General features: G+C 43.5%; 3 protein-coding genes across 3 annotated transcripts; all 3 read left to right on the top strand.

Moving 5' to 3' along the window:
- Positions 1 to 4,283: 4,283 nt before the first annotated feature.
- LOC115163964 (ADP-ribosylation factor-like protein 14) lies at positions 4,284 to 5,550 on the top strand. Its single transcript, XM_029716139.1, has 2 exons — positions 4,284 to 4,754; positions 4,920 to 5,550. Exons 1-2 carry the CDS (start codon positions 4,440 to 4,442, stop codon positions 5,232 to 5,234), a joined length of 630 nt encoding a protein of 209 aa, XP_029571999.1. The 5' UTR covers positions 4,284 to 4,439; the 3' UTR covers positions 5,235 to 5,550.
- A 1,175-nt stretch (positions 5,551 to 6,725) lies between these two features.
- On the top strand, positions 6,726 to 17,663 carry LOC115163273 (importin subunit alpha-3). Its single transcript, XM_029715010.1, has 17 exons — positions 6,726 to 6,931; positions 9,189 to 9,233; positions 9,576 to 9,665; positions 10,139 to 10,168; positions 10,255 to 10,307; positions 10,636 to 10,731; positions 11,038 to 11,123; positions 11,304 to 11,390; positions 11,515 to 11,684; positions 12,662 to 12,706; positions 12,885 to 13,016; positions 15,028 to 15,156; positions 15,847 to 15,951; positions 16,070 to 16,141; positions 16,266 to 16,428; positions 16,563 to 16,657; positions 16,765 to 17,663. The coding sequence occupies exons 1-17, from the start codon at positions 6,863 to 6,865 to the stop codon at positions 16,861 to 16,863; spliced, it is 1,566 nt and encodes a 521-aa protein (XP_029570870.1). The 5' UTR covers positions 6,726 to 6,862; the 3' UTR covers positions 16,864 to 17,663.
- A 1,353-nt stretch (positions 17,664 to 19,016) lies between these two features.
- Positions 19,017 to 23,675, top strand: trim59 (tripartite motif containing 59). Its single transcript, XM_029715011.1, has 5 exons — positions 19,017 to 19,426; positions 21,367 to 21,695; positions 21,812 to 22,033; positions 22,118 to 22,327; positions 22,411 to 23,675. Exons 2-5 carry the CDS (start codon positions 21,441 to 21,443, stop codon positions 23,017 to 23,019), a joined length of 1,296 nt encoding a protein of 431 aa, XP_029570871.1. The 5' UTR covers positions 19,017 to 19,426; positions 21,367 to 21,440; the 3' UTR covers positions 23,020 to 23,675.
- Positions 23,676 to 23,861: the final 186 nt, after the last annotated feature.

Below are 23,861 nucleotides of genomic sequence, written 5' to 3'. Positions count from 1 at the left end.
TTCACTCACACTCTCGAACAGTCACTTGTTTAGTTTTTTCTGCAATCCTACACTGTGTCACTGTTACTGTTTTGCATAAGAGGTACACCAAGATATCAACATAATTTGAAGTCGAGACCAAGTTGCAGTGATTTGTACATCTCTGAGAGAACCTTTATCAGCAGATGTCATCTGATTTGGTGCTTACATACATCAGAGCACCTGTAACTGAACACCTGTTTGGTTAGCCAGAGGGGCTAAATAGTTTCTGTTTAAAGAGAGCTCAGACTAGACAAACGTAACTGTGTTCTCTTCGGTTTTGTCTGGCATGGCCTATTTTTTTGGGGGGGGGGCAGGCAATCAAACAGACAGTGACTGATTGGATTAAGATGGCATTAGATGCGTGCTCTGCGGTCCTAAACAACTGACTGTTGTTGCCTGCATGAGTGTATCATGTCAAATCACATTCAGTTTGAGGCTTCACTGTCACCCCTTGATTTCTAACGATCTGTTGTTCTGAACATTGGCCATCTTGTCTGTCGGCTCCCTAGCTCCATGTTGATTTTTGACCTGCAGTTGAGTACCCCCAAATGACTGCACTGAGAATTGCAACTGTATTTTGAAGTTCTGTAGTTTATTGGTACTAAATATAATAGATTCCTTTCCTCATTCATGCAGACTACTAACGATGCCATCTATGCCTGTCTGTCGACAACGATCTGTGGTTGTCCCTCTGCCCAGAATACATTTCTTTAACTCTAATCCCATGTTAACCCTGATCTAGGAATGAGTGGCACTTTGACACTAGTTGCACAAATGTGTGCACCATGCTGTTATTATTAATGTTATGCCAGTCTTTTGAATTCATTTTCACATGCGTGGTGGCATTGTACTGTTTGAATACCCGACACGTCTTTATTCTGATCATTGGCAGCCGATTGTCTTTCTGAAGTTGGGTTTAGTTCTATGGACTCATGCTCCCTCTACATCAGGGACCGTCACTGTCTGTCATATAGTACAGCTTACTTTAAGTTAATTTCTGTAAACTGACAGACTCAAAACGTAATATGAAGCCTTTGAATGAAATATTTACCTGTTGCCTTACTTTTTTTTTTATATATACATTTCCTCATGAATTTGTTGCCAAAACTAACTCCTTGGTTTGTAATGTTCATTAAACATGCACATCGCATGTAGATATATCTCACGTGTAGAATACCATCACAGATGTCTCCATGAGACAAGGAAGTGTGACATGAATGTACATACAGTGCCTTTGGAAAGTATTCAGACTCCTTGACTTTTTCTACATTTTGTTACGTTACAGCCTTATTCTAAAATGGATTAAATAAATAAAATTCCTCACACAATACCCCATAATGACAAAGCAAAAACAGAAATACCTTACTTACATAAGTATTCAGACCCTGTGCTATGAGACTCGAAATTGAGCTCAGGTGCATCCTGTTAACATTGATCATCCTTGATGTTTCAACAACTTGATTGGAGTCCTCCTGTGGTAAATTCAATTGATTGGACATGATTTGGAAAGGCACACACCTGTCAATATAAGGTCCCACAGTTGTCAGAGCAAAAACCAAGCAATGACGTCGAAGAAACTGTCCGTAGAGCTCCGAGACAGGATTGTGTCAAGGCATAGATCTGGAGAAGGGTACCAAAAAATGTCTGCAGCATTGAAGGTCCCCAAGAACACAGTGGCTTCTATCATTCTTAAATGGAAGAAGTTTAGAACCACCAAGACTCTTCCTAGAACTGAACGCCAGGCCAAACTGCGCGATCGGGGGAGAAGGGCCTTGGTCAGGGAGGTAACCAAGAACCCTCAGGTCACTGACACTTAGGTCACTGGTTCACCTTCCAACAGGACAACAAACCTATGCACACAGCCAAGACAATGCAGGCTACAGTGGCTTCGGGACAAGTCTCTGAATGGCCTTGAGTGGCCCAGCCAGAACCCGGACTTGAACCCGATCGAACATCTCTAGAGAGACCTGAAAATAGCTGTGCAGCAACACTCCCCATCCAACCTGACAGAGCTTGAGAGGATCTGCAGAGAAGAATGGGAGAAGCTCTCCAAATACAGGTGTGCCAAGCTTGTAGCATCATACCCAAGAAGACTCAGTGCTGTAATTGCTGTCAAAGGTGCTTCAACAAAGTACTGAGTAAAGGGTCTGAATACTTATGTAAATGTGATATTTCAGTTTTTTTTAAATATAAATTAGCACAAAATAAGTTTTTAAATAAACTTTTTTGCTTTGTTTTATGGGGTATTGTGAGTAGATTTGAGGGGGGAAACAATGTAATTTTAGAATAAGGCTAAAAAAAGTGGAACTAGTCAAGGGGTCTGAATACTTTCCGAAGGCACTGTACTGTTCCCATGTTACCCTCTCCCTCCACATCTGCAATGAAGAAAGCAATGCACCAACTCTTTGGTTTATTAACAAAAGAGGTATTTTACTAGATTAGTATGTTTGTGCTTTTTCAGTTCCAAAATAATGTATGTTACAGAATGTTTGTGGAGTTTGTATTTGTTTTTGTTGAATTTAAGAAACTGTTAAAAATATATAATCTGTGTATTTTAAGATAAAATCAAACAGATATCAATAAAAGGATTAATGATCATAGCATTGTCTTTTTTGGTCTTCATTCATGGGAGAAAAAAAATGATGTTGATAAATTATATTTGATTGATTTGAGAGAGCTGCAAATACAGTATATTTCAACGACCGTGCTGGTGAGTGGCCTAAAGAAGCCTGATTATGCCACCTGTTGGTTTGTCAATAGCACTTGTTTTGTACAGTATTTTTGTTTTGAATTTGTACAGTAAATGAGATACATGGTGGTAGATGTTGACTGGGTGAATCCAGGTAACACTTTACATTAAGGTAAACTTAAATTGATTTATAATGGGCTTTATAAGTAGTTTATGATAATAATAAACTGTTAGAATACATTGATTTGTTTTTTGATCTTACAATTCACGTGCCCTGTTTTCAGCACTTCGAACTGCATTATCTATATTAAACAAAAATATAAACGGTCAATTGAAATAAATTAATTAGGCCCTAATCTATGGATTTCATATGACTGGGCAGGCGCACAGCCATGGATGGGCCTGGGAGGGCATAGGCCCACCCACTTGGGAGCCAGGCCCAGCCAACCAGAATAAGTTTTCCCAACAAAAGGGCTTTATTACAGACAGAAATATTCTTCTGCAAACCCCCCCAGATGTAGAGGTCCTGGGCTGGAGTGGTTACATATGGCCTGCTGTTGTGAGGCCGGTTGGACGTACTGCCAAATGATCTAAAACGACATTGGAGTCGGCTTATGGTAGAGAAATTAACATTTAATTATCTGGCAACAGCTCTGGTGGACGTTCCTGCAGTCAGCATGCCAATTGCACACTCCCTCAAAACTTGAGACATCTGTGGCATTGTGTTGTGTGACAAAACTGCACATTTTAGAGTGTCCTTTTATTGTTTAAAATGTCACTGTTTAATCAGCTTCTTGATATGACATACCTATCAGGTGGATGGATTATCTTGACAAAGCTTAAAATCCTCACCAACAGGGATGTAAACAAATTTGTGCACAAAATTTGAGGGAAATAAGCTTATGGAAAATTTCAGGGATCTTTTATTTCAGCTCATGAAACATGGGACGAACACTTTACATATTGTGTTTATATTTTTGTTCAGTGTAGATAAATGGGTGTAGCCCAAGCCGAAAATATATATGATTTATTATATGATTTATACTGGTGATACTAATAATGACGTTTATGTTTGAACAATAGACCGGTTGATTTATATGGGGGACTATGAAAGTTATCTCATGCTATGGTGCCTGGAATCTACACCCTCAGCCAACTTTCCCAAATGGTTTTGTTGTGACGGAGTGCTGGTCTGGCATGTTGTGGCTTCAAAAATAACTGTATGATGTAACCCACTAACCTTACAGGCCAGATGAGTACCCATGACCTACTGGTCTAAAACTGTCACTCTGACGCCATTTCCAGGACACGATCACTCAGGAAGGAACACAAACCCCCCTACACCCTAGAAAGGACTTCCTGCTAAGTGTGATGGTCTGAAGCAGGTGAATCTTTCAGCAGTGCAATAGTAATATAAGACACAGAGGCTCTAACCTGAACCATCACCAGAGACATAAAAAGCTTTACCGAAAGCTGCGTAATGACTTGAGCATCTTACAACAACAGGGGGAGTGGTCTTGCTGCCTCCTCGGTGTACATAAGCCATTCTGATTTGCACCCTGCTTTATAAGAGGGGATTCATCACAGCTAGAGCTCAGAAAAAGACAGAGCTTACAGAGCAGAGCACAAAGTAACTGCGGGCAGGGCATTACTGCACAGAGCTGAGGCAGCAACAACAACACAAGCCAGCCTTCTTCTCCAGACAACAGGACCTGTGTTTGGGTTGAGCATGGGACTGCATGGGTCTAAACACCCTCATCAGGCTCAGATTGTGATGCTGGGCCTGGACGGCTCAGGGAAGTCCACCCTGCTCTACAAGCTCAAGTACAACGAGTCTGTCATCACTGTGCCCACCGTGGGCTTCAACGTGGAGATGCTGGAGACGGAGGCGAGAGGTCCGGGGTTGACCGTGTGGGACGTGGGAGGCCAGCAGAGGATGAGGCCCCACTGGAAGCACCACTACCCGGGCACGGAGGCCCTCGTGTTTGTGGTGGACAGCTGGGACCGCAGGCGTTTGGATGAGGCAAAGAAAGAGCTCCATCAGGTCATTATTTATTCATAATATAACTTTTTTATACAATTCAGCCTTATCCTGATGCATGAATGTAAATAAATTACAGGTCATATCCAGATCTCTTTCTTGTCATATTAGGCCATGTTGTTATGGGGTATAATAATGTGTATACTGGTCTTTTACATCACACAACAGGTGCTGAGGAGCAGGAGTCTAAAAAGCCTTCCTCTGGTGGTGCTGGCCAATAAGCAGGATCTCCCCGGGGCAGCAAGCCCACAGGAGATCACCCACAGGTTGGACCTGAGGAGGGTATATGGAAACAGGGATTGGTTTGTCCAGCCGTGCTCTGGGAAGACTGGTGTGGGCCTGGAGGAAGGCTTCAGAAGGGTTGCCTATCTGTTGAAGACTTCACTAAAGCAGACTAAGGCAGATATAAAGAACACAGTAAAACAACTGAAACCCAAAGCCATTACGATGATGACCAAGACTCAAGGCCTGGGCTGCAGCTAAGACCAGTGATTATAAAACCCTATTGATGGGTGTAATAATCTCCCTTGGATTATTTTTTATTCTTCTTCTGGATTATTTTGAGCAGAGTATCCGATTTAAAATGCCCTGTGTTGGATCATTCTGACCCAGTCATTCTTGAATATGGGGACAAGACTCTCCAGAACAAACTTGAGATCCCAACGTATCTAACGCTGAAAGCTATCATTTTGCACATTTGTTGATTGTTCAAAAGTGTTTTTCATACATCAATGTGAATTTCTGCATTTCCTTGTGATTTTTTTAATTATAAATTAAAAACCACTCATTGATATTGAAGGTGTTACTTTTCAAGGCAGAAATATTAACTATTTAATATTTTACATAGTCATGACCAGAATCAGATGCAATGCATTTAGCCTGCACAGTTATTTTGTAGACTAATTTATCTGGAGCGAACAGGGGAATAATGCAAGTATTCAAATGGACTGAACAACATCACAAATCACAAACCCCTAATGAGAGAGCAATATACAACATTTACAGACTTCTTTAGTTTAGAAATTACAAGTTTAGACACAGGAGTAGTAGGCTTAAACCAAATACACTGATTGAGATATAACACTGATTGAGAGATCTCAAAAGAGTGTGAGATATCTGTGGATTAGAATGATAAACATGTCCCAAAACAATGCTTCCATAATGAAAGTATGTCCCATATATTCCATTAAAAAAGGTAGAGTTCAATTGGAATTGGCTCTGTAACATCAAATTAGATTTTAGTTCCATGTTCCACATTCTAGAATCTAAGGAAGTGTTTTTTTATGGGACACAACAATTTGTAGATGAAACTGGAGAACTTTGCACTTTAGACAACTTAGTATTGCCCTGGAAATATTAAGTGTTAACCAAATGGACCTGCAGGTATGTATGCCTATACACAATGAAGCTCACTATAATGCACAACATTGAAAACAACATATTTGATGGTATTAATCTTACTTTCGCTAATTGTAACAGTCATAGCTAACGTTAACGACCAACGCGTTAACTTACTGTTGTAACGTTACTAGCTATGTGCTTATAGTCTATTCTGGAGAAAAAAAACTATTCTGGGCATTGTTAACGTTCATGTATTATTTAAATAAGTGAAATAACAGTTTTGACACCTGACTTCGGCAGTTGGTACCGAGCGACATTTCTGATTGTTGCCATAGTGACTACTATAGATAGTTTCAGGGTCAAGAAGGCAAGACAACTTGATATTTATTAATGATGGGCAGAACCGATATGGAATAAGTCTATATCGATATCAATATAGGACTAGTAACTGTTTAGGCCTACTAACACGTTACCAAAATGCACTGATTGACAGATCATTACAGTGTGGTGGTCTGAACTAGCTGCGAACCACAGCGCGACCTAGTGAGGAATAATAACCTATTTCGCGAGACCAATGAGTGAGCAATAACGGGAATTCCCCACCCTTCTACGCCAGAGCGAGGCTGTGTATCTACGACCGGCATTCCCAGTATGCACCGCGGACAGACCAACAAAAAATAGTCCGGTAACTGAAAGGCCTGAAAAAAAGAACTCGAAAGGAGTAGCTGATTCATTTCAAACGGTGTTAAAACATAGCTAAAATTGCTAACATGTCTGACAACGAGAAACTAGACAACCAGCGGCTGAAGAATTTCAAGAACAAGGGTCGCGATTTGGAGGTAAAGTATTCTGATTCCGTCGATGGGTCCCTTTTCATATGCGCTATTTTGTTGCTTGGGGCTGCGCTGTGTGACGTCGTTTGTAATTTTCAGGATCTGGAACTTTGCACCCAGACCAAACCAGGCCTTATCTGATCGTCAAATAGACCAAGGCCTTTCTATCAATCCACCCGACTTTCTGAACCAGAATAAAAGTAATCCACAACGTCCCCAGCTAACCGAGCTAGCAAACGACTTCCAGTTCCATCTAAACTGGTAGCTAGTTAGTCTACAGGCCGTGATAGCAATGGTACACTAACAAACACGCTGTTCTAGCTAGCAATATTTGCTATACGACAGTCATCTGAAATGTAGTTAGGTAACTGTGTCCCCATCCAGTTTGGAATTGATATACTTAACCACATCTTTTCGAGGGGATAACGTGGTTCTCTAAACTAGATTCGTATCCCCTTCTAACGACTGCGCTAGTCAGCCACCTCTGTGGATTGGATTAACTAACGTTAGCTAGCTAAGTATGTAGTTAGCTAGCCAGCTATAATGTACCACCCCTCCCCGGCTACAGCTAGCTAGCTATGTAGTTAGCTAGCTAACTAATTTACACGCAATTATCAGATGGTATATATCCTTGTAGCCATTAAGATTTTAAAACTGGTACCTACCGTTGGCTAGCTAACTAATGACCTCAAATAGAAAATTACGCAGTAAAGACCTCAACTATACTAGCTAACGATAGCTAGATCAATTTAGCTAGCTAACGTTAGCCACCCAACTGAGTTTGTCAATTTAACTTTAGCTTCGTAGTTAGATGTTCCAAGTGTCAAACGTAATGGTATATGTTAGCCGCTTACTAGTTGGCAGCTTCTTTAACTACAAATATTGAATAATGTCTAGTTAGCCAGTACCCGCTGTTGGTAGCTAGCTAGGTTACTAGCTAACATGCTAGCGTAGCACATCAAAACAATGGCGGAATGTAGCTGGTCAGGGTCCCTTTGCGGGCCTTGGTAGACCCATAACGAAAGTTATAGCCATTGTGAGGTAGATGGATAGCAAGTGTAGGACAGTTAAACGTTAACATTACATTATACTAATCAGTGTTTTCCCTAGCTTTGGAACACAACATCGGGGGGCTGTGTTTGGTTGGACTCCCAGAGTTGTGAATCCTTCTGATGGGTGGCGACAGAAAATAAACCTACCACAATATGTAGAGTTCCTAGAGATTATGCACATGCCTTTATTGTCAGGAAACGTTTTTTTGGTGAAGCTGGCTTTATTGTGGTAGGGTTATTTTACGTCGCCAGCCATCAGAATGATGCACAACTCAGGGAGTCCAACCAATATACAGACTCCCGATGTTGTCCCAAAGCTATTTCCCCCCCAGACCGTTCCAGACTGGGTGCAAGGGCACCACACCAACACCCAAGGCTTCTTCAACTTAGCTACATTTTTAGTTCAAACTAGTGGAAGCTAAATTATTATAGGCAAGGGGAACAGATGATAGGGGAACACTTTATACTAGCTAGGCCTATTTATTATGTTTAAGCTAGAGAAGAAGTGCGTGCCTCTTTTTAATGATGATGTAATATGGCTAGTCAATGGCAGGGGCATTGTTTGCAATGGAAACAAGAATATTGCTTGCATAACAACTAACATGCATAACTAGGCTATATCACACCAACACACGATAGAAGTGCTGATCATATTTGAGTGATGCACTGTCTGCCACTTCATTGTGGAGTGGGAGTATAAGAAGGAAATGGGCAGGGCCCTTCTAGACAGAAGAATTTAACTTCATACTTTCACTATATCATCCAATCATGCCAAAGGCCAGTATTTTATGACAGCAAATTATTTAATAAGTCTTTATAAGAAATGTAATGTCTGTCAATCAGGTGCTTGAAAGTGGTCCCTCGTATTACCACCCATTATTAACACGAGCCCTTACATACAAAACACCAGTAGTTGAGATCTGTATTAAGTCAGTCTATGTAAATGAGGTCTGTGTTATGTGAGCTGGGGATTTCAGGCAGTGGTATGGCAGGCTGGTTCTATCACTGTGCCATCAAAGCTGTGGATGAACAATCTGACTCTGAACAGCTCTCTAAGCACAAATACACAGGATGCCGTCATCTCATCATATTGGGAGGATAAACATCTCATTTATGTTTTGCGTATGGATTGTGGAAGTATCACCAAATAATCAGGCACACATACAGTGTATATTTGTACTAGGCTAATGTATGGGTTTTCTCCGCAATAGACGATGAGAAGACAGAGGACAGAGGTGGTGGTGGAACTCCGCAAGGTAATCGTTCAACTTCTTTCCTTTAATCTATGTCAGACGAGATACAAATGCATTTCAATCAGGGTATCAAAGATGGGTTTAAAGGGATACTTCGGGATTTTGGCAATAAGGCCCTTTATCTACTTACCCAGAGTCAGATGAACTTGTGGATACTGTTTTTATTTCTGTCCTGTCTGATGGTAGTTTGAAGCCAATGCTAAGTAGTGTTAGCGCAATGATTGGAAGTCTATGGGTATCTGCTTACATCTCAAAGTATCCCTTTAAGTGCATGTTTAATAGTTGAGCCTGTTGCCATGCTGATGCATGTACGTTAAGACGGCTGTCTTGCTCTGCTCTCTGCAGAACAAAAGAGACGAACACCTGCTGAAGAGGAGAAACGTGCCCCATGAGGACACCTGCGAAGACTCTGATGCCGACGGAGACTTCAGATCGGTACGTTCTGATTGGCCCTCTGTCATTTTCCTCTGTGATCCTCCAGAGAGCATGGCTTTCCTTCCTTCCTTGAGGTAATCACTGGTGTGATAGGGATTAACAGGTGAATGAGATATATGGTAAAGACTGAGTTTCTAGAACTGTTAGCTAAAAGATATCCACATGCACTCCAAAACAAATGGGAGGGGACCTCTTGTTGCAATAAAATATGAACAAAATAGGATGACTATTAACTGTACTGTGTTTTTTTTATAGTATCTTTTTTTAGGATTTGTAATGTACAATGTTTGGCCCGTGTTGACATTCCTGTCGGCCTGATTAGTGTCTCCAGGCATTCAGACTTGTTCTTCCTAGTCAGGACTGCCTCCCAAGGTGTGGCCACAGTGCAAACAAACCATTACGTTTCCACTGGCCGTGTTTGACATAGACAAAATAAATTGTTCCCTAACCAAATATCTCCTTTTATCTTGCAGCAAAACACCTCTCTTGAAGCAATAGTACAAGTAAGTACACTTCCAATTTTGAAACATTTCTTAGACATGGATTTGCTTCCGCAGTATGTGATTCCCTGTGTGCTGTTGTGTTGCAGAATGCCACCAGTGATAACCAGGGAGTTCAGCTGAGTGCCGTGCAGGCTGCAAGGTAGGAACTCTCTCCTCCTACACCCGGCTCTGCTGGTTGCCATGGTGATTCACACTCAAACATGGTTCCAAAACCCATCTCTAGAATGTAATGGAGTGGCATGTTCTAGAGCATAGCCTACAAATTATTTCATGGTTTCCGGCAAACATGCTAGACTTAGTTCTGTGTCATTGTCGCTGGTCTTGTGTAATCATTGTGAGATTGCATTGTCATGTCTGTAGTCAACAGCACCGGTGTTGTGCAACAACTCAGATGTTTACATTTCACATTCCTTAATTTTATGTTTTGGTGTAAGTATGTGTGAATAATGGACATTTTCTCCCTGCAGGAAGCTTTTGTCTAGTGACCGTAACCCTCCCATAGATGACCTGATCAAGTCTGGCATTCTCCCCATCCTGGTGCACTGTCTGGACAGAGATGACAAGTAAGCAGGGCTTTACTTTGTGTTATAATTACTCTGTGTGTTATATAATACAAGTGGTTGTGACCTAAGCAGTGCTGCAGTGAATGTAAGCTAAGCGTCACTGCACTGAGAATGGATCTCTTCAGATGATGATGAAAGTATGTTGCAATGCAAATGTTTTCATAAACAATGTGAGGATTGTTAGAACCACTGACGGGTGGAAAAAGAAGCCTTTCCATCACACATTTTTCCCCTCTCTCTATCCCTCCCCTCTCTCCACCCTTTCTCTTTCTACCTCCTCCATCTCACTTCTGCCTCTGTCTCCAGTCCATCTCTACAGTTTGAAGCTGCCTGGGCTTTGACCAACATTGCCTCAGGAACCTCAGAGCAGACCCAGGCAGTGGTCCAGTCCAGTAAGTACCAGCTTATAATATCAGCGCAACCACTGCCAGTACTTTCTGGGGGATTTTCTATCATCATGCCTAACAGGTCTTGGATTTGTAGTTTATGTGCCCCTGAAAGGCAGATTATTTGTAGTCTTTGGTGATGGAGTTAGCTATTAAAAATTAATTAGAGCATTTCTTCTCCTGCAGATGCTGTGCCACTGTTCCTGAGGCTGCTGCACTCTCCTCACCAGAATGTGTGTGAGCAGGCGGTCTGGGCCCTGGGCAACATCATAGGTGAGTCTGGATCCTTCTCTGTGTGTCTCTAACAATGGAGGCTGATTGTGGGAATGGCTCAGGGATTCTCTGTTTGTCTCAAGGCGTCATCGGTGAGAGTTTCACAAACAATCTCTGTTCCTAGGCGACGGCCCCCAGTGCAGGGACTATGTGATCAGTCTTGGCGTGGTGAAGCCCCTGCTGTCCTTCATCAGCCCCTCTATCCCCATCACCTTCCTCCGTAACGTCACCTGGGTCATGGTCAACCTCTGCCGCCACAAGGACCCACCACCACCCATGGAGACCATCCAGGAGGTAAGAGAGGGAGTGTTTGTGCCACCTTGATCATGGTCAGTCTGTCCTGGCAAAATGACCTTTGTACACTGTCCAGGAGTGGCTCTGTTAGTCTGTCTGTTGATCTGAATCTCTCTGTCAGTGTGTTGTTGAACTTGAGCATTATGTACTGGGTGTGCCCCTGGGGTGTATGTATCAATCTGTCTCTATGTCCTCCTGGCTCCTGTTTCATTCCTGTTTCCTGCCAATGTCTCTCTCCCCTAATGTGAGAGATGGAGGGATTGATCAGTAGTTGGCTAGTTGTCAGTGGGATGAATGGAGGGAGAGAGCAGGATTAGTCAGTACCCAGCAGGTGTGCTCCTAAGCTGGTGAAATGAGGGCTGATTTAGTGCTCAGAGCAGCATGTCTGGAAGAGGTATCACTGCTAGATAATACTGGACCATGTCTCTAAACTGCCATAAGCCCCTTAGAAAAAAGGCGTGGGAAATTGGGATCCTTAATGTTAATAGGAATCCCTAACAGAAAATGTTTTTTTTCCCCCACAAAATTAAAATCGTTGCAGTTATTTTCAGTGTTATAACCTAACTAGACGATGGGCTATAAAGGCTGACCCCTTTGATCTCCTCCCTCAAGCCATGAACTTTCTCATCCTTCAGTCTCTTGACTGTTGATCAACTCATGAGGATTATTTGTTTTTAAATTGCTTGATTTTTGTTGTTGCTTTACATCCCTTTGAGATTTCTTTATATAATGAATTACGCTATGTAAGTTGAATGAATAAAGTTAGTGGGTCAATTTCTGAAACAACTAAGAGCGTTGAAGCGTGAGGCTCAACTCTTATGAATTTTCCATATCATTTTAACAGACACCCCCCACCAAATGGCTGTTTAAACATAAATATTGTCCATTTGACACATCCCCAGTGGGAATATCCTATTCCTGTCATTTTGTTATCTCTCTCACTGACTCTCTTCCTCTCTCCCTCTTTTCTCTCTCAGATTCTTCCAGCTCTCTGTGTGCTGATCCACCACACTGATGTTAACGTGAGTTCCTCAATCACTGATTGTATTCAGGAAGACACAACCCGATTTTAGTAAAAGTTGACATTGATTTCCCCATTTTTTTAATAACCACAAGTGGATATTAATGCATGATCTATATGTTGATGAATGAGTGAATGTTTTGTTTTTGGGCCCTGTGACCCTGTGTTGACCCCTGTAGATCCTGGTGGACACAGTGTGGGCTCTGTCCTACCTCACAGACGCTGGCAACGAGCAGATTCAGATGGTCATCGACTCAGGCATTGTGCCCAACCTGGTGCCCCTGCTTAGCCACCAGGAGGTCAAAGTCCAGGTACGGAGACACAGAGATGCCCGTCGGCCACAGATCTAGGATCAGCTTAGCCCCACAAGTCTCATCTTTAACCTTTCTGGTATCAGTGGGACGGTAGCGTCCCACCTCGACAACAACCAGTGAAATTGCAGGGCGCCAAATTCAAAACAACAGAAATCCCATAATTAAAATTCCTCAAACATACAAGTATTATACACCATTTTAAAGATAAACGTCTTGTTAATCCAGCCGCTTTGTCAGATTTCAAAAAGGCTTTACAGCGAAAGCATACCTTGAGATTATGTTAGGTCAGCGCCTAGCCACAGAAAACCATACTGTCATTTTCCAACCAAGGAGAGGGCTCACGAAATGGCGTTAAAATTAATCACTTACCTTTGATGATCTTCATCTGGTGGCACTCCCAGGACTCCATGTTACACAAATGTTTGTTTTGTTCGATAATGTCCCTCTTTATGTCCAAAAGCCTCAGTTTTGTTGGTGCGTTTAGTTCATCCAACATTCCGAATGCTGCCCCCTACCCTAGTGAAGTTAACGAGGAAACTGTCTGTAGATCAGCATCTAGGATCAGCTCCATCATACTCAGTGGGGCTCAGGAAGACGGACGCCAACCAAATGGAATGGTTGCTTTTGTAAGGAATGAGCCGTGCCCGACCATAGCTGTGTTTACAGATGTGATTGAATCAGATAGGTGTGTAAGCAATATGGCGGTGGCTTCTCTATGCTCATTAGAAGGATAGGTAGAGCCATCACCACATCACTTACCCATATCAGTTACCTTCAGGTCTGAAGGGGGCGGGGCAAGGGGTTGTTTTCGGTCAGGGACTTGGAGACCTGTGCACTGCGGTGGTTAGGGTTTGGAGAAGAGCTCTTGTCCTGAGCTGCAGTCTTTTGATCTGAGATGGGTTCCTGTCTGGCTGGGTGGGGCTGTTGGGTGTCTAAGTCAGTTACTATGGTGCAGTAGGTCAGCTGACTCTAGGGCTGGGCGATATTGCCAAAATATCATCACAGTATAACAAAAATACAATTGGATGGTATTTTTAGTTTTTGAATAATAAAAGTTGTACTTTATGAGTAGTGAGTGATCCTAGGGTGGCAACACATATTCTAAGTGATTTCAACGAGTCTTTCTCCATTCTGATTGTTTTATACTGTTCAATTCAACTTCAATTCCGTATTTTCACCATTTTCTGTATTACCTGCGCTCATTTGACATAATTTCCACGCTGCCAAGTAGGGCTGCACAATATGGGCAAACAATCTTGGCCTTATTTTTAACCAAATGTTGCAATTGTGATTTGACTTGCGATTTAGAGAAACAAGTTGGAATCATGGAAATAGATTATTCTAGTTAGAATATTAATAGTGGGCACTTTAAATACAGTATTTGACGTGACATCGAATTAAATTGCCAGGGAGGAGTTATTATGACAGGGTAGGAACCAAATTCTTGTGTTTCCTAGGGGACCCTATAATATTTGGCTACGTTGAATGTTTTCTCTTAGCGTCTTCATGCTTTGCGTATTCCTTCTTGATTTAGAAGATACTGTTGCACAAACATGACGATTTAGGTCTACTGGTAATATCAGGCTGTATAGCTAATTACGTTTGCTCTGACTCAGCTTTTTGGAAAGTGGCGCCAATTGGGATGACTCAAATAGCGAAGTAAACTATAAAAATGGACGTTACACACGGCGTATCACATTAAAGAAACAAAAACATTAAAATACCATAAAAACCCAAACCTGTCCGTTCATCAATACCAGTATATCGTAAAATGCAGTATACCGCCCAGCCCTAGCTGACCCTGGAGATGATACTGCTCAGGACTTGAATGGGTCTTACTCCTGGCCCTGATGCCTTGTCTGGTGGTTACTGTGCTGATATTCATACTCAAACATTCTTTGGGTGGTGGTTGGTTTGCTTACTTTAGTTAGTTGCATGAATGTTTGTTGATGCTTGGAGTTGTTTGTATTGACTGCTATGTGGAACTTGATTGTGTGTTTCTCTGTAGACTGCTGCACTGCGGGCGGTGGGCAACATAGTGACTGGAACAGATGAACAGACCCAGGTGGTGCTCAACTGTGACGCCCTGGGACACTTCCCCTCTCTCCTCACACACCCCAAGGAGAAGATCAATAAGGTAACAAACACGCCATAATACATACACTCTGCACCGCTTCACCTTGCCACAGCACAGCAGGTGTGTCAGTGTGACTGATCATGCTAGAAGTGATGAAATCAGAGACATGGTGCTAGTGTGAATGCTGTATGAATGACAGTGAATGGGGATATAACTATTAGTTCGGTACTCGCATCATGGAAGAGCCGTATCAAGGAGACTTCAAGAAGCTGGTGGAAATTGCAGTTTGAGTAGATTTTGGGGTGGTCTGGGACGGTGGGTAGAGTGTGAGAAGTGAGTGTGTTTGTGTGTGTAGTATTTCTGGGTGAAGGGTAGTGGGCGCAGAAGACCCATGGGTCTCTGCTGATATCGGAGTGCATCTGAGGCCTGTCACTCAAACAGAGGCCCCTCCCTCCGTGACTGAGCCAATGATTAGGGCCTCACGGCCGCCCCTGCCCTGCCCCCAGCACCCCATCTCGACCAGGGGCCACAGCTCTGAGCAGGCCCCTGGAGTCTGATCTAGCTCAGTCCACACACCTTTGAATTCCACGTGTGAACTCCTCACCATTTCTGCAGTCCTCCTGACACACATGCACACACTCTAGCGCACACACTGACTGCTTATTCAGTCTCTGTACGCCCTGCCTCTCACACACAACACTTGAAGGAATAGTCACACTGAGTGCTGCTGTTTCTTCTCCCATCTTGCAGGAGGCAGTGTGGTTCCTGTCCAACATCACAGCAGGCAACCAGCAGCAGGTGCAGGCTGTCATTGATGCCAACCTGGTACCCATGATCATCCACCTTCTGGACAAGGTCTGTTTCATCACTTTCACTGCCTCATTCATCTCTTCATCAGAGCTTTCTCTCGCACAAAATGAAGCAGTGATGAGAGAATCTTACTGGGGAAATATTCATTCAAATGTTTTTGCAGGGAGACTTTGGAACACAGAAAGAAGCAGCCTGGGCCATCAGCAATCTGACAATTAGTGGGAGGAAGGACCAGGTGAGCTCAACTGAGGCCTACCCACTTTACCACATACACCTCACCTGACATCCATACACTTGAATTCCCACCTTTTATAATGTATTTTGTAAAGCCTCAAGCTGACCCTTCTATGGTCCTGTAGGTTGCGTACCTGATCCAGCAGCAGGTGATCCCTCCCTTCTGTAACCTGCTGATAGTGAAGGATGCTCAGGTGGTGCAGGTGGTCCTGGATGGCCTCAGCAACATCCTCAAGATGGCCGACGACGAGGCCGAGACCATCGCCAACCTCATCGAGGAGTGTGGAGGTCTGAGCCCAGCCCACTCAGTTACTCCTCAAGTGTCATTGTTCCTCCCAACTGTTTATGTTGAAGTATCGTGTTTGTATCTCAGTGGCTGTGTAGATTTGACTGCTGAACCATCTCTCTTCCCTGCCCCTCAGGTCTGGAGAAGGTGGAGCAGCTCCAGAATCATGAGAATGAAGACATCTATAAACTGGCCTATGAAATTATTGATCAGTTCTTCTCATCTGATGATGTAAGTCAGAGCTCTAATATGGTCATGTCTTGGTTGGGGGAGGTAGTGCATACTACATTGTGGGGAATGTCTTATTGGTATAGATTGAGTTATTGTCTCATGTTCAGATTGATGAAGACTCCAGCCTGGTTCCGGAGGCGATCCAGGGGGGAACGTACGGCTTCAATTCCTCCACCAACGTGCCAACAGAGGGGTTCCAGTTCTAGAAGGCATCTCGGGAGTCTGGAGTTTTGTTTGCGATGCAGCACTCTGTTCAACATAAAACAAATTAGGAGAGAAAGAGAGCGAAAGAGTGTGAGAGAAATTAGATCCATTGTGCTTGGCTCGTGGGATCCGTGGCTGCATCTTATCTGAGAGAAAATGTGTGGATTTCGTTTGGCATTCCAGGGGAACCAGCCCAAATGAAGTTTGAGATGGCGAGTGGGTGTGAGTGAGTGGCTACATGTTGCAAAAAACAAACATCTACATCGAATGCGTTGAGACACGCCAAGTAACTTCCATGTTATTGGAGCTGTCGAGAAAAAAAACGGAAAACTACTACAATGACAACAAAAACGCGATGTCAGCCCGGGGAGAACCAAATACTTCAAATCAAGAAATTGAGGCAACAAACACAAAAGGAAAACCAACAAAATAAGCGTAAGATGAACCATATAACAATTCTGCGGTCCTCCGACCGGAGGGGGCGCCACCTCCTGTGCGCCCATCCCCCAATCGGCCACGCCATCAGACGTGTGTGTGAATGGACCCATTGTGTATGAATGTCTGGACTCAGTGCTGAGGAGCCAGGTTCATCTCCTCCAACCAGAGGCCCTCGATGGGGCGTCTCCCCCCCTCCCCTCCCCCCCGTGGCGGTGGGCAGGGCCAGAGTCCAGCGGGCGTGTGCAAGAGAATGGACGAGTGGCGTGTGTGCGTGTCTGGAGTGTGCAAGAAGACTGGATGTGAACGCATGCAGAGAGAAACAAAATACATACAACATAAGAGTAACAAAACCGAGAAGCGCAAACGAAGGAAAATACGAGAAGAAATTCTGCCTTCTAAAGAGGCAGATAATAATCCCTGAAAGGAAGAACTTTGGAAATGAAAAAACATGTAATCACAAGGGTTTTGTTTTTTTGTTTTTAATTTGTATTAATTGACACTGGACAACGCTATTGGCAGGTGGAGCAGCGGGTGCATTGTATTAAGATGCATTTGGTGGCTTTTCTTTTTGCATCCAGTGTGTACAATTTTTATTTTCTGCTTTTACTTTCATTGCTTATGTGAGGTGATTAATAAGGATCATATTCCACCTCCTCACATTAACCATACCTTTGCACCAGATATGGGTTTGATGCTGTGAAATTCTGACATCATCATTATTGTCAACCAAATGACTTGTGTACTCCCCTAGCATGATTTAATGTTTTTTCTTTCTCTTGAAGCAAAAATCACTGCTTTTGCAGTATTGTTGCCATAGCTTTGACTTATCACAAGGGGAAATAAAAAATTGCCATTTTATGTAACTTTGATTCATGACCTTTGCATGTAATTAACTATAGCACAGTTCATTTGAGGGGTTTTTAGTTTCTTTAGGCTGTGTACACAGTGTAATATTTTTTTTTTTTTAGTAAACTGTGCTGTTTAAATGTTACCCGTCTCCCCCTACTGACTTAAGTTTTTGATTTGAAGATAAATCTGAACAGTTTTGCACATGACCTGCAGAGTGAGATGCCTGAAGTCGTTCAAAGGTGTGGTTAGACTCAAATCAGACCTGCTAACACCTTCAACAATATGCATCATCCAACCACAAGCTTTGTTTTATATTCAGTAGTAGCCATAATCAACTCATGTTGAGCCATTTTTAGGGAATTTGAAAAAACATTTTTTTTTAGTAGGGGTTAATAATTATTCTGCCTGATTTTGAGGCACCCCTGAATTGGGGAAAGGTAAGTATCGGGGATTGGACCCCCTAGCCTCGACAGGGTGGCTCATGATAAATGTTGAGCCTTATTCCTTGACCTAAGAGAACTCATGAACAAGTTTGCTGTACCTCCCAAACCCTTGCTCCTGCCCCGTTTTCCATTTAGGTGCCCAATCTTCCCCCATTTTTCTTTGTGTTAATTTAAAAAGACTGTAGAAATTGATTACACTTTGTGGTCATCATAACCTTCTGTTGAACATAGTTTATTTTTTTTTCAGCATTCCTTGTTAGCAAATATGTGGTTTCAAAAAAATAAAAATGAAATGGTGGTTAACCTGTTGAGTTGGATCTACAGGCTAGATTGTCTTCAAGAAAATAAATAGTGAAACCCACAGGTATGGTCTGTTTTTCTTGTCTTTTAATGGTTCATGTATACTGTGGTAGGCTTATGCCTGTTGCCTCTGCAGTTTCATGTAGGATGTTCTGTCATTTGCAGCATTTCATTCTTCTTTTGATGCTGTGCTATGGTGAAAGAAGTATCGCTTTGATACTGACTATTTAAAAAAATATAATACAAACACCAAACAATGACTACCTACATCTCATCTGCCCAGACCCGCATGCTCACGCCCCCATCCCTTTTTGTCACCAAGCTGAGTGATGAGAAGAGGATCGTACGTCCGTATCTCAACACCCCCATCGTCAGTTACTTTGTAACAGTGCACTTTATTTCAATTTGAGGCACATGATAGGAAAAAGGCTGTAATTCGCATGCGCACTGGGATACTATAGTCCGGGACCAGACCGAGGACAGGACGCGAGCAAGAGGAGGATCTTAGGCACGTATTTTCGAAGTCCGGGCATCGGTGAGCGTTTTGAAAATAAAACACATACTGTACCTTGTGAAATTAAAAAGCTAGGCTTTATCAATCGTGTCTATCATAAAGTTTGCAACAGTGTGAGTTTTTGATCAACCAAAAAAATGCGCAGTAGCCTTGCTGAAATGCAGCCCGGCCAACCATCTGTGTCAGGCAGACATTGGCATCACGGTTGTTTTCTTTCAAACGTAAACACTTCCGGCAGCGTTTTTACAGTGTCTAGGCGTTTGTTTAATTTTGTTGATTAAGATATTCATGGAAGAAATGTAGGAGTGTGCCCGAAGTCCATGTTATAGGTTATATGTCTATTGTTGTACATTGTCAACAGTGCCGCACAAATAGGAAGGTAAAAAATACGTGTAGCCTAAATTGTGATAAATCCAAATTAATCTCAAAACACCTTTAGGCGAAATGTCATTCTTGACAGAGCTGTCATTATCACATTATTTCAGCAAGAATAGTGTCACTCCGGTGTTTGGGAGGATCACGTGAGCATCTACCTGTCTGCAATCTAACCTGAGGTGCCGGGTCTTGTACAGTCACAGTTTAGTGCAGCCTGCCACCAAAATGAGTGGGCTCTTGCAAGCCCCCACATTATCAATGTAATACATTACTAGTAGTCTTGATCTCTGGTAGTTGGAGCTGTTAGTGTTTCCAATACTTATGTTACATTTCAGTCAATTGCACTACACTAGCCAAACCGACTGCATTATACTGTTGTTGGGCAACCTGTCTCAGAAAACCACTCTAGTCATTATGTAACCAGGGCCGGCTTGCAACATAAGCGGTTGCTTAGGGCCCTCAGCCACTTTTTTTTTAGGGACTGTGGTTGGCAATTTACTGTTGAGAGTTAGAATAGTAGAATACACAAGGTGCATGTTCGAAATGTGGTTTTGAATCAGCAGTTTTTGTCAGTCATTCAATAAGCCAAGCAGCTAACCATTTTTAGATTGGTAAATTAGCCTAGCCAGTAATCTAAACTTGTAGTAATCATGTCCAAATATCGACCAGGCACATGCCCAGGGGCCCTGACCTGTAGGGGGCCCTCATTGATTTAGCTAGTCACTCTCACTCAGATATCATGGCATATGTCATGGAAAAATGTGTAGAATTGCAGGAAATTTGCTTTAAAACTGCAAAAATATCTCTGCCCCATTGCAAACCGAATAGAATTGCATGACATTTGTTATAAAATTGGTCAATTTTCTCTCCGCCCCAATGGCAAAATATGTAGAATTGCAGGAAATTAACTTAAAAATGTAAATGTTTCTCTCTGCTATAAAGAGGGGAGGCCACTTATTTTTGCCCACTTGGTCGAGGCCCACCAACAAAATCTTGCTTAGGACCCCCAAAAGGCTAGAGCCGGCCCTGTATATAACACTATTACACTAACCATATCGCATCCCCATTTGAATGAATTATTGTTCTGAAACAATTCTCATGTGGCTCTCAATGTTGTTCATCTCAGTCAACCAGCGTTATTCATTATGTGTGATGTATGTAGCAGAGCAATGTGCAAGTGGCAATAATTGCAGTGCCCTACAAACCTATACATGGGTTAGACCGAGACAGTAGAAACTGCTGATCATCCGGTCAGACTGAAATAGCTTCTAGCGGTGAGGTGGGAGTCATCTGGTGTGAAGTCGTAATCCGCTGCTGTCCAGGTTTGGAGGTACTGTTTTGGCACTCTTATGTAAATATGCTAGAAGGCCACATAAGTACCGACCACTAAACTTTGCAGGTTGTCAGGAAGCAACTCCACCCGTGTGTAACTGTTGATGAATCATTATGATTTACTTTATACTCATCACCAGCAATTAGATTGCAAATATTAATCCAAGTGGGTTTGGAGTCTTTGTCAGGACAAATCAAACCTTTGATCTTCACTCTTGATTTAGAACTCGTGTTTTCCTCTCTTCCAATTACAGGCTAAACAATGCATTAAATTACGAGGGCAGCAACAAGCCAGGTACACAGAGCCTAATTTTCCCATCACCCCACCATGGATAACCTAGAGGAGGACCTGACATGTTCTGTGTGCTATTCCCTCTTTGCTGATCCTCGGGTCCTGCCCTGCTCCCACACCTTCTGTAAGTCCTGCCTGGACAACGTACTCCAAGTCTCTGCCGTCTATTCAATCTGGCGTCCGCTGCGGCTCCCACTCAAGTGCCCCAACTGCCGCAGTGTGGTAGAGCTCCCGCCAACAGGTGTTGATGCATTGCCCATAAATGTCTCCCTCCGCGCCATCATTGAGAAGGTATTTGTTTAATACTTTTTGATCTTAGGGGATAGTCACAATCAGGGCATATGTTAGTAGGGTGCAGTATAATGAAGGGGTATATCATTTATTTGAATCCCATCGTTACCTGTCAGTTCCAGAAGGACAGCCAACCACAGCCCCCCTCCTGCCCTGAGCACCACCGACAGCCCCTCAACATCTACTGTGTCCAGGACCGCCAGCTCATCTGTGGCTTCTGCCTAACAGTGGGCCAGCACCAGGGACACCCCATCGATGACCTGCAGGCAGCCTTCATCAGGGAAAGGCAGGCACCCGCTCACCTACTGGGGAGGCTCTCAGACCACCGCTGGGCAGAGGTGATTTGTCAGTAATAATGGATTTAATGTGTTTGAGCAAATGACCATTTCTGGGTAGGTAACCTGAAGTATTATTTCCTGAAGGTGTGTGAGCTGGGGGAGCAGCTGGAGCAGGAGAAGGCCAGCTGTGAGGGCCTAGTGAGGCAGGACCGGCAGGCCGTGGAACAGTACTTCCAAGGGCTGGAGCTGGTGCTTGCCAGGAAGAAAGAGGCATTCATGGTGGCCCTGGACACCGCAAGCATGGAGGTGTCGCTGGCCTACGATCCACTCATCCAGAGGCTGAAGGAGCTGCAGGTAAGTATAGCCTGGGGTTGGGTGTTGTCATGACATCACTCCTCACCTTTGATTCTATATTATGGTGCCACCCTTCCCCACAGGAGGAGCAACTGGACTTGTTGTCTCTGTGCTCAGCTGTGGAGGATGAAGATTCCCCCCTGGTCTTCCTGGAGAAGGTGTATCTGTTCCGTGAGAGGGTGGAGGCACTGGTCAATGCCACTCTGCCCGAAGTCAAATCCCTCGCTATCACCCCCCGCGCTGCTGAGTACCTGGAGCAGCACTGGGTGGGGGTGACCATCGGAGGGCTGGAGGAAGGGCCGGTGCCTCGGGTCTGCTGCTGTGCCAAGCCCACAATTCTAGAGACGGTTCTTAGGACAGAGGCAGGGAGTCAACCTGGAGGCTGGTTCCATGACCTGTGGCAGAAGCTCCATCCCACTCCCCCTGTGGTGCTCCTGGGGCTGCTGCTGCTCCTGGCAGCAGTGTGGGTGAATCCTGTTGGTGGAGCATCTCTGGGATTCTCCTTGCTGTCCCAGCTCAGTCAGATGGTGCACGGCCTGAGTAGCGAACTGACCACCTCACTATGGGAGACAACAGGCTTCCTGTATGCACAGACAGGGGAGGTGGTGTGGAGGTACAGCTCTGCCCTGTCCTCACTGGGGGAGAACACCTACCAGCAGCTGGCATCCCTCTACAAGATCCTCAGCTCCTGACTCTTCACTTCAGGAAGGACCCCAGCTCCTTGTGATGTAAGGTCTTAATGTCACCTGTTACACTCCTTTGGTTGGGAATTGACACCAACTGTGCCTAGCAATTGGAACTTTCCTGATGCAGCAGGATACAGTTGACAGAAAACACAGGCGTTACTTCTGGGACTAACCCTGACCCCAGCTAAAGCTTATCACAGGAAGATACTGCCTCATGTACCAGAAAATGAAAAACCATGATATGCATTCAGAAGATTGAAAGTTATCATTTATCCAGAGCGACTTACAGTAGCAAGTGCATACATTTTCATTCGTACTGGTCCCCCCATGGGAATTGAATCCACAACCCTGGCATTGCAAGTGCCATGTTCTATCAACTGAGCCAGACAGGTTTATATATAACCATGAGCCTTAAAAATACTTAAACCAATATGCCTTAACAAATGTAACATTTTCATAACCTTATGAATAGCTTTTAAGACATTCTATAGCTGTACATGCAGTATACTGTAATAAATACTACAGGACTTACATTTACTCCAGCTATATAGCCTTCTGTAAGTACAATGTGTGTACTTCAAAAGGTCTTACAATAAATAATCTTGTGATACCTGTCAGAATTAAATAAAAATGGGAGGATGGGATAAGTCTCCATCTCAGGATGAGTGGATTGAGTGTTGCTCCAGAGATACCAATTGTAGTGCATTAGCACTTGTAGTTTGAGGAAGTGGTTCAGTAGGTTCGTTGCATAAACAGTTAACCAGTGCTTGCAAGAATTGTCAATGAGGCGTGAAATCCATATAATTTCTCTCTCAGCTCCTCACTGATGACCATATAGCCAGTCTTCA

The sequence above is a fragment of the Salmo trutta genome, chromosome 26 (genome assembly GCF_901001165.1).
Source record: "Salmo trutta chromosome 26, fSalTru1.1, whole genome shotgun sequence".
NCBI classification, from domain to species: Eukaryota; Metazoa; Chordata; class Actinopteri; order Salmoniformes; family Salmonidae; genus Salmo; species Salmo trutta.
Note: the sequence above shows the minus strand (reverse complement) of the source record. Positions and strands in the feature narration are given on the sequence as shown.

Coding starts and splice junctions, on each gene's coding strand:
- LOC115163964 (XM_029716139.1), top strand. CDS start 4,440: ATGGGACTGCATGGGTCTAAACACCCTCATCAGGCTCAGATTGTGATG. Junction 4,755..4,919: donor CAAAGAAAGAGCTCCATCAG/GTCATTATTTAT, acceptor ATCACACAACAG/GTGCTGAGGAGCAGGAGTCT.
- LOC115163273 (XM_029715010.1), top strand. CDS start 6,863: ATGTCTGACAACGAGAAACTAGACAACCAGCGGCTGAAGAATTTCAAG. Junction 10,308..10,635: donor AGTGCCGTGCAGGCTGCAAG/GTAGGAACTCTC, acceptor TTCTCCCTGCAG/GAAGCTTTTGTCTAGTGACC. Junction 16,142..16,265: donor TTAGTGGGAGGAAGGACCAG/GTGAGCTCAACT, acceptor ATGGTCCTGTAG/GTTGCGTACCTGATCCAGCA.
- trim59 (XM_029715011.1), top strand. CDS start 21,441: ATGGATAACCTAGAGGAGGACCTGACATGTTCTGTGTGCTATTCCCTC. Junction 22,034..22,117: donor CAGACCACCGCTGGGCAGAG/GTGATTTGTCAG, acceptor TATTTCCTGAAG/GTGTGTGAGCTGGGGGAGCA. Junction 22,328..22,410: donor AGAGGCTGAAGGAGCTGCAG/GTAAGTATAGCC, acceptor CCTTCCCCACAG/GAGGAGCAACTGGACTTGTT.